Source organism: Poecilia reticulata, linkage group LG2, assembly GCF_000633615.1.
Source record: "Poecilia reticulata strain Guanapo linkage group LG2, Guppy_female_1.0+MT, whole genome shotgun sequence".
Lineage (NCBI taxonomy): Eukaryota > Metazoa > Chordata > Actinopteri > Cyprinodontiformes > Poeciliidae > Poecilia > Poecilia reticulata.
The window spans coordinates 41911554-41921775 of NC_024332.1; the positions used below are offsets into that span (position 1 = coordinate 41911554).

General features: G+C 40.2%; 1 protein-coding gene across 4 annotated transcripts in view; it reads right to left on the reverse strand.

Annotated features, from left to right (window-relative positions):
• Positions 1–340: 340 nt before the first annotated feature.
• LOC103461789 (interferon alpha/beta receptor 2-like) overlaps positions 341–10222 on the reverse strand; it is a 15486-nt gene continuing 5604 nt past the window's right edge. The window contains exons 3-7 of one of the 4 annotated variants that reach the window (XM_008404141.2): positions 9024–9199; positions 7553–7701; positions 1795–1957; positions 1599–1678; positions 341–1181 (exon numbers count right to left, since the gene is read on the reverse strand). In XM_008404141.2, coding sequence (XP_008402363.1) covers positions 1086–1181; positions 1599–1678; positions 1795–1957; positions 7553–7701; positions 9024–9199 — 664 coding nt within the window. In that variant the 3' untranslated portion in view covers positions 341–1085. Of the gene's footprint in view, positions 1182–1563; positions 1705–1794; positions 1958–7552; positions 7702–9023; positions 9200–10222 lie in introns of all 4 variants that reach the window. The other 3 variants (XM_008404142.2, XR_533186.2, XM_008404143.2) reach the window with 3 other exon arrangements.

Below are 10222 nucleotides of genomic sequence, written 5' to 3' on the forward strand. Positions count from 1 at the left end.
ATATTTAACCTTCTAAATAGATATTTAACTTTGAATGAAATATATTTTTAGAAAGCTGTCTTTATTTTGAAGCTYAATATTTACTTATCAAGCTAAATATTTAGCTTCAACATTTAGTTAACAAGATAAATATTYAGTCTGAAGCTAAATATTTAGCTATAAGGTAGACCTCCTTCAGTTTATTAGTAAGAACATAGATATTTATGTTCTTACTAATGACATTTGGTTTCTGTATGTAACATGAATTCGTATATTATTACAACATCATAAAGTTTCCCCAATTATTGGCAGTAAATTATGATTTTAAAAACAAATGTTTGAAACAAAGACTAGGAAAATTCACAATTTATTTCATTTTTATTGCATTTACAATCAAATAAAAGGCTCAGAAATCTGTTCCTGCACAGACATCGAGAAGAATTGCCATAAGGAMCAAATAAATTATATTTCTCGGTTATATTTCTGAATGAAAAAAACACAGTTTGGATCTTCTTACATCACAGTTTCATCACATCACAGAATCTGCTCAAATCTTTCACCAGAGTATAAATACCATTGGATTATTGATTCAAATGATTAATTTCTTTCCTCGGCAGCCGTTTCCTGTTAAAAAAACTCCAGAAGTAGTTTGCATCTGTGCAGATTCTTTTACAGGTGTACGTCATTTGTCTCAGAAATCCAAAACACAGGTTTAAAAAAAGTGCAGGTACCTTTTCCAAAACCATGAATCATTCAGTTTTTTCCAACAAAATAATAAGATATAGATTTTTACACATTAAACACACATTCTGTTATTGAAGGGTTAAAACACACTGGCAGAAATTTCTTCAAGAAGAAGGAAAAAAACATATTTTAACAAAAGAAAATTAAAATAAACCTCAGTGAGAAAAGATAAATTAAACCCTTTGTGCTGATTAACAGGGATTATTTTACACTAACTGTATTAAAAATGTGAGGCAGGTGAGGTGGTTATATCCTGAGTACAACTCGGTCATAAAAGTAAATATACAAAAAAACAAAAAAAAACGAAGTTCCCTCCAGAAGAGGAACTCAAAGTAACTGAACTCCTGTTTCCTCAGGATGACTTAGGTCGTAACGCCGTCCCCCTCTGTCAGAGAAGACTTCAGGCAGGTATAGGACTGAGATCTGAACTTCATGCAGGGCAGATGCAGATTTTTAACCTAAAGAACAACAAAAACAAAAGAAAAAAAAAATCACATTTAAGGATGTCATTTAAGAATAGCCATTCAAAAACAACTTTTTATATTTACGTTTTATATTTATTCAGGTAAAATTAACATAAATTTATAACCTTTAAGATATGCAACAAACTGAATCAAGAGAAACCAAGTGAAACTTAGACTCCATCAACTTCTATGCTAAATGTTGCGTTCTGTATTTCTGAGCATTAAATTACTGAACTAAAACAAAAATAAAGCGATCTAATATCTTAATCAGCCGACSAGACACTGATCCTCTGACTTCTTCCTGAGTTATTCTTACTTTAAAGTAACTAAAGCGGCCATTTTGATTCCCAACAGGGTGTTCTTTGTGTGAACTGACCTGTTCAGGTGTCGTCTCAGTAATTCCAAGCTCACCTTGCTGCTGAAGATGAACCGGCCTACGACGATGACCACCAAAAGAGTAAACGTCCCCAACAGGCCGAGGACCAGGAACACTGAGGAACGGCAGGACGAGACAAGTCTGAACGCCAAAGTAGTCACACCAAAACAGCCAAATTAATCAGACGTTTTACACTCGGACGCAGGAATAACATCATTTGAAGAGGCGTACATGAGTGCTCGGGTGGGGGAGGACTGGTGAAGGCGCAGCGGCGTTCACTGGGGACGCTGTTCTGGTTTATGAGGGACTTGAAGGAGACGGAGACGCAGTACTCCACACCTGGCTGCAGGTACGAGATCACGGTCTCCTGCTGGTAGGGCTGCTTCCGTGTGAACTGAAACAGAAYGGAAACGACAAAACGTCACCAAAGAGAGGATGAAGATGGTCATGTGGAAGACTGGTTGGAAAAGAAAATTAAGCTATAATAAAGGAGGATCAAAAGCTGCATTAGTTGCGCAATTTAACATTTCAAAAATAAATTAGCTTAATGGAAACACACCAATATTGAAAAAAGATAACTTGTTTTTCAATAAATAGTTTTGGCACTAAGACGGAGGTTTATCAAAAAAAAAATTGCTCTAAGCAGAACACGATTTTGGTAAAGTTGCAAAAATAATCTTAAAATTTAAACTGTAAAAACTATAAAAAAGTATCAAAATGCCAATTCGGTTTGGTAAAATCCAACTTTCTGCAAGCGATTCTCTCCTTCCTTTCTTTAAAATCACATTTTGTCACATTACTTTTGTATAATTTTGGTCAAAAACGATGAATTCATTATGCCATCCATCCATCCCCTCAACACCTCGGCTGCGCCTATAAATTCTGTCCATAAAGGTAATGAACAGAATCGGTGACAAAGGGCAGCCTTGGCGGAGTCCAACTCTCACCGGAAACGAGCCCGACTTACTACCGGCAATGCGGACCAGACTCTGACACCGGTCATACAGGGACCTGACAGCCCGTATCAAAGGGCCCGGTACCCCATACTCCCGGAGAGCCCTCCACAAGGCCCCCCTGGGGACACGGTCGAACGCCTTCTCCAAGTCCACAAAACACATGTAGACTGGTTGGTCGAACTCCTATGGACCCTGCTGAGGGTGTAGAGCTGGTCCAGTGTTCCACGACCAGTACAAAAACCACACTGCTCTTCCTGAATCCGAGGTTTGACTATCCGACGGACCCTCCTCTCCAGGACCCCTGAATAGACCTTACCAGGGGGGCTTAAGAGTGTGACCCCCCTGTAATTGGAACACAACCTCCGGTACCCCTTTTTAAACAGGGGGACCACCACCCCAGTCTGCCAATCCAGGGGAACTGCCCCCGATGTCCATGCGATATTGCAGAGTCGCGTGAGCCTACACAACCCTACACTATCCAGAGCTTTAAGGAACTCCGGGCAGATCTCATCCACCCCCGGGACCCTGCCACCGAGGAGCTTTTTGACCACCTCGGCGACCTCGTCCCCAGAGATTGGAGGGCCCAACCCAGAGTCCCCAGGCTCAGCTTCCTCAACAGAAGATATGTTGGTGGGATTGAAGAGGTCTTCGAAGTATTCCGCCCACCGGCCCACAACGTCCCGAGTTGAGGTCAGCAGCACACCATTCCCACTATAATCAGTGTTGGTGCTGCACTGCTTCCCCCTCCTGAGACGCCGGATGGTGGACCAGAATCGCCTCGAAGCCGTACGGAAGTCTTTCTCCATGGCCTCTCCAAACTTCTCCCATGCCCGAGTTTTTGCCTCAGCGACAACCCGAGCCACATGCCGCTTCGCCCGCTGGTACCAATCAGCTGCTTCTGGAGTACCACAGGCCATAAAGGCCCGACAGGACTCTTTCTTCAGCTTGACATCATCCCTCACCGAAGGTGTCCACCAACGGGTTCGAGGATTGCCGCCGCGACAGGCACCAACAACCTTGCGGCCGCAGCTCCGATAAGCCGCCTCGGCAATGGAGGCACGGAACATGGTCCACTCACACTCAATGTCTAAGTGGACGTGTTCGAAGTTCTGCCGGAGATGGGAGTTAAAGCTCCGTCTCACAGGGGACTCCGCCAGACGTTCCCAGCAGACCCTCACTACACGCTTGGGCCTACCATGTCTGACCGGCTTCCTCCCCCACCACTGGAGCCAACTCACCACCAGGTAGTGGTCAGTGGACAGCTCCGCACCTCTCTTCACCCGAGTGCCCAAGACATACGGCCGCAGATCCGATGAAACGAATGACAAAATCGATCATCGAACTGTGGCCTAGGGTGTCCTGGTGCCAAGTGCACATATGGACACCCTTATGCCTGAACATGGTGTTTGTGATGGACAATCCGTGACGAGCACAGAAGTCCAACRACAGAACACCACTCGAGTTCAGATCGGGGGAGGGGCGTTCCTCCCAACCACGCCCCTCCAGGTCTCACTGTCATTGCCCACGTGAGCGTTGAAGTCCCCCAGTAGAACAAGGGAGTACCCAGGAGGGGCACTCTCCAGTACCCCCCCTAAGGACTCCAAAAAGGGTGGGTAATCTGAACTGTTGTTTGGCCCGTAAGCACAGACAACACTCAGAACCCATCCCCCCACCCGTAGGCGGAGGGAGGCTACCCTCTCGTTCACCGGGGTAAACCCCAACGTACAGKCGCCAAGACGGGGGGCAACAAGTATGCCCACTCCTGCCCGGCGCCTCTCACCGTGGGCAACTCCAGAGTGGAAGTACGTCCAGCCCCTCTCAAGGAGACTGGTTCCAGAACCAGAGCCATGCGTCGAGGTGAGGCCRACTATTTCTAGCCGGAACCTCTCAGCCTCGCACACTAGCTCCRGTTCCTTCCCCACCAGAGWGGTGACGTTCCACGTCCCAAGAGCCAGCTTCTGCAGCCAAGGATCAGACCGCCAGGGTCCCCTCCCTCGGCTGCCACCTGTTACACACTGCATCTGACCCCTTTGGCCCCTCCGATAGGTGGTGAGCCCATGGGAAGGAGGACCCACGTCTCCTCTTCGAGCTGAGCCCAGCCAGGCTCTGTGGGTAAAAGCCCGGCCACCAGGAGCTCGCCATCATACCCCACTTCCAGGCCTGGCTCCAGAGTGGGGCCCCGGTGACCCTCATCCGGCGAGGGAACGCTAGATTCAAGGTTGTTGTGCATCATAAGGGGTCTTCATTATGCATATTCCTTAATTAAAATGATAAGCTGTCTTCAAACGTACACAGCAAGTCTCCAAAATATGGTGCTATCCCCAAAATTAATTAATCGTCTTTTACAACCATTTCTTTCCTGTAATTTCTGTGAAATGGTGAAGCACATCACTTCCTGCTGCACAGGAAATGTCAAGCATAACCAGGAGTCAACCACTGAGGTGTGTAGACTGAAACTGGAAGTTCAGTTTCAGTTTATTCAGTAAAGAAACTGTCAAACTTTGAGCTCTGCTAAATAAAAAAACAACATCAGCAGGTCTTAAGATGAGCTGAAAAACATCACATGGTGAAGAGAAAAAGCAACCACAGGGGAAACGTCAGAATGATGACATGAAGGCTGTAAAATACCCCGAGGGAACGAAAACAACCAGAAACCAAACGCAATTCATCACAAAACAGGCCGGAGAACCACAAAGACGTAGAAATTTATGTCTCTGGGTCAGTTTGTCCTTTAAAGTATTCATACCCACACTGCCATTTCATCCCAACCATGCTCTGAAACCACAAACAAAGCTTCTTTTTTTTTTATCAGTTTAACATGCTGCATTTGATGTGTTTTAACTACACATTAGCTTTACATTGTGCCTGGTCACCAATGGTTGGGGTTTGTTTGCGGCCGTTGATAAGACATTTGACAAGATCTGATTCCTGACTGTAGTCACAACTAGTCCATTGCAAAAATATTCACACCAATGGAGTATTTTCACATTTTGTATCATTACAATCCCAATTTACAAAGTATTCAACTGGGTTAGATGTCAGCTACATRAAGTAGCTACGCTTTGCCACTTTGAGCCCATCAGCTTTCCTTCCGTATACATAAACAAACTATTTCCTACCATTCCTTCCACTTTATTTCTCTATCAAAATAGCTTAAAAATGCTGAATTTCACACATCGTTTACTTTATATTAATTTTTCAAGGTTTAAATTTCACGAGCTTAAACCACTGATTGCAGTTTAATCAGTGGTTTGGGTTAGTTGATAAAGAAATATAACAGATTACGACTCTTAATAGGAGTCACATCATTGCAAAACATAGTGACACCAATTGAATATTTTTCACATTTTGTATCATTACAACCCCAAYTTACAAAGTATTCAACTGGATTAGATGTTAGCTACATGAAGTAGCTACGCTTTGCCATTTTGAGCCCATCAGCTTCCCTTGTGAAACTATAAACAAAATATTTCCTACCATGGGATTCCGTTTATTTCTCTATTAAAATAGCTTAAAAATGCTGAATTTCAAATATCGTCCACTTTACATACATTTCTCAAGGTTTTACATTACACTTGGTTTCCACTGATTGGGGTTTGCTTTTGCCAGTTCATACAAAATATGACAGATTATCATTGGAGTCACATCTCCTACATTGCAAAAATATTCTTATCTTTGGAGTATTTTCACATTTTTTTCACATTTTGATGCCAAATTACAAAATATTTAGTTGGATTAGATGTGACAGATCAACAGGAAGTAACTACGCGTTGTCATTTTGATCCGACCTGGTTTTATTCTGTTTCCTTCAGGATTTGTTAAATGGAAGGAAAAAATAGGAAAAAAGTCACATGCATTTATATTCAACCCACTTTACTTTGATACATGAGAGAGATACGCCGTTGACAATCCTGGAGAAAAACAAGCAGGAAAACTAAGCTGSTRGAGACATCGCCCAGAACACTCATTGTCAGAAAAAGTGGTTCACATTCAGATGGTGTAACAGGAGAAACCAGCAAGAAACAATAAAACCAAGCAGCTGAAATACTGAGAAGGAGAGGAAAGAAACATAAAAACCAAGTGAGACCAATCAGAGGAAGCAGAAAGCAAAGAGAAGGAGAATACTAAACACAGAGGAAACCGAACCACAAATGTAAAGCAACTAAACCAAGGAGGAAAACACAAGAGTCAAAACTAGAATGCACTGAAAGAAAAGAAACTTGACACAGTTCTGTCTGGTAAAACAGAAATAACAAGAATAAAAACCCAAATGTTGGTGGATTATCAGGACGTCACTGTAAACAAAGATAACAAGTTAGAGAGAATCTAAATTACTGCTAATCAAAGCAAATAACAATTAACATTTGAATGATACAAAATGTCCTGTGGAGAAAAAGTTGTGAGATTATGAAAAATACAAAATATTAAAGGTTGAAGTTGCAAAATGATCAATTCCTGAGTCAATCACAATAAAGAGGCAGAGAACTAAAGATRCACCAAAGCATAATAATGTCTGTAATGGGTCACGGTGTAACAGTTTATTTTTCATTTTAGCTGAACCTTTTCATTGGRTTCAAACTGATTTATTAAAATCAGATCAACATGGATTTTAAAGACTGCYGTTTTAAAAAATAAATCAGTAAAWCGCTATTTTCCATTTAATTATTTTTCTCTCAACWAGCACCTTTTTATTTACAGAGACTTCASTATTAATTTTATTTGTTGTTTTGTTTCTTTATATTGGACATTTAAAATGTCRTCCAGTTCCAATGTCAAATATTTATTAGAAATCAAAGTTTACTGATCTTTAAGAGGGTGAACTTACTTGAATTTTAACTTGAAAATGGACTCAAAACAACAATATTATCACTTATCGCACTAATTTGATCGTCCAGAAAAATTTKYTCTCAYAGCAACGACGATGAAACACAAATGAGGGACGCCTGAAAAAAACTCACATCCAAGTTGAGGAAAAGAGAAGGRAAACTATTGTGAAATAAAGAATAAACAGGATCTTTGTCAGGAACTCTCACCTCTGCGCCGTCTCTGGTTCTCCTCACGTTCAGTTCCATTTCCCTGTGCAGATCCGYCAGATCCGCRTTGATCCCAGGACCGTCTCGGATCTGCAGGACCAAACAGTTCCCACAGCCGGATACGGAAACCTCAGGAGGTCCCAGAACGGCTGACGAAAAGAAGACATAAATCTGCTTTAAGGTTTTAAACTTATAAAAGGCTCAGGTTACACTATAAGTGAGATAAATACTAATGATGTAAATGCTGACATTGTCAAATTAGGGACAGTTAAATCGTTTACTGGCAGATTTTTATCACCAAAGTTTAGAAAAAACTGTTAGGGTTAAGTAAGATCAACCACAAKGCTCTTTGCTTGGTTCAAAACTTTTTAAATTGTGGTTAAATCGCATAAATTATGCTACAAACACTCTAAACGTCACTTTATATGCAGATGACACCACATTATACTACTGATAAAGGTTGAACCGGGTTCAGATTACAGAAAGACAAAAGGGAGGGAGTTAATTTTGAGGAAATGGTTTGATACAAACAAATTACGCAAAATATGATTAAAATACATAATGTGTATATTTATATTTCTATGTTTGAAAAGTTACAGTCAAACTTAGCAGCAATAATTTGGGTTATTCAGTCAGAGAAAGAAATAAGAGTTCAGTTTTAAAGTAATATTTTCACCATGTTACTCATTCATTTGTAAATTTCTCAGTTTCAAACTAAATGTTTAATCAGAAGCTAATTAAATATTTAATTAGAAGCTAATTAAATATTTATAGTATAGTTTACAAAGTAATATTTAGTTAGCAAGCTAAATATTTTGTTTTAAAACAAAATAATTCAGATTAGAGCTAAATATTTTGTTTGTAAACTAAATATTTAGCTTGCATTTTAAACTGAACCCCCATTTTTTTCCYCTACAGGCTAAATAACCAAAAYTAGCACTGTTAATYTGTTGTGTTTCTTTAGAAAYATTACTTCTTCATAAATCTGTAATTATTTGCCCTTGGTAAATACTGTTGGCAGTTAGACCGTTGGTAAATAATTCTTTAATATKGATTTTAAAAAGTACACTGGCAGATTATTTCACTTATAACAAGACATTTATCCCATTTTATGAGTGAATTAATCTGCCAGTGGATTCAAGAATTGCTGACTTAAAACAAGCTAGTATTTATGCTGAAAAGTCAGTTGTGAGTTAGTTTTGTCTTATTTTGGTTGCAATAAGATATTTGCACTGGAAACTAAACCAAATKACTTGGTAAGAGTTTGTGTTTTTGCAGTTTGCAATTGCTATCACACCTTAATTTATGGTCATTTATGTTTGAGAAAACAGATAAATAAAGCTYGACTTTTCTCGACACATGTTACCAAATGATTGGTAAACAAATGATCCTGACAATAAATCTGAMGTTTTCTGTATTCACGTGTTTTGTTGAAACATGTCAGGTCTGAATGATGATGTTTGTCTCTCACTGTCAGCCAGAGGGTGGAACAGATTCGATGTGGTCCAGCTGGAGGTCTGGTTGGTCCTGAAGGCTTGGACTCGGGCCACGTAGAGGCCAAACGAGTCCTTTAGTTTGCTGGTTAGATTGCACGTCTGTCCGGCCGTCAGCTCGGCGCACTCAGCCACCGTTTTCCATCGCTGCTTCCTACACAGAGAAAGCAAACAGGCAGTTAGAACGGAGCGAGGGCTGCTGTGTCACACTACAGATATTAATGTTTCCTAAATGCTGAGGCAGGAAACTCACAGCTTTTATGAAACTTTCACAATCACTCAGAAAGAAAAGCACTCGGTCAGAGGAGCTCCCAGAAACAGAAATGAAACTTAAGAGCGGCTCTGTGGAGAAATAATGGAAACATCAAAGTGCAATGAGGGATGTTGATGTTTCTGCGGATGTTTAAAAACCTTTTGAGCTTTTTACCAATTCACATGAGTGTCTGCACTCATTTCCACAAACCTCAGCCATGTCCACTGTTTCATATTGTTTTATKAGCTGCAGTGGAGTATGAATTATCCCACAACACATTCACAAGTAGAAAATGCGTTTTAGCTACTTGTTGCATCAGATTAATATATATATGGCTTTATTTTCTGAGAAGAGACATATTTGTTCTCTGGATCACTTCCCTGCAAAATCACAAAATCTTAAAGTTTTTTTTTTTTTTGTCTAGTTTCTATTGTAAATATCTTTGTACACATGAATTAAAACTAAACTAACTTACAAGTGGCTTTTCAGCAAGACATAGGAGTTTTATGTTAACAATGAAAAAGTTTAGTTCTACTGGCAGATTATTTCAGTCATATTGAGACTTTTTTTTACATGTAAGTGAAATAATCTGCCTGTGAAACTAGAACTGGGTTGCTAGGCAACGAGGCGGGCTTTGCCTGGGTTGCTAGGTAACGGCACAGTGCCAGCTGAATGTGAAATAAATTAAATAAACTCCCAGTTTAACATGTACTTTTTCATTAATAATAARGAATTATTGATGTAAAATAAGCTCATATATCTTGTTGAAAAGTTACTTGTAAGTCAGATTTGTTGTATTTCAAATGTACAAAGAAATTTRRACCAGAAACTAAACAAAAATACTGACCCAGAACCAGATGTTTAGCTGCATGTCATTCTCAGAGTTGGGTAGTAACTAGTTACATTTACTCAATTACTTCAACT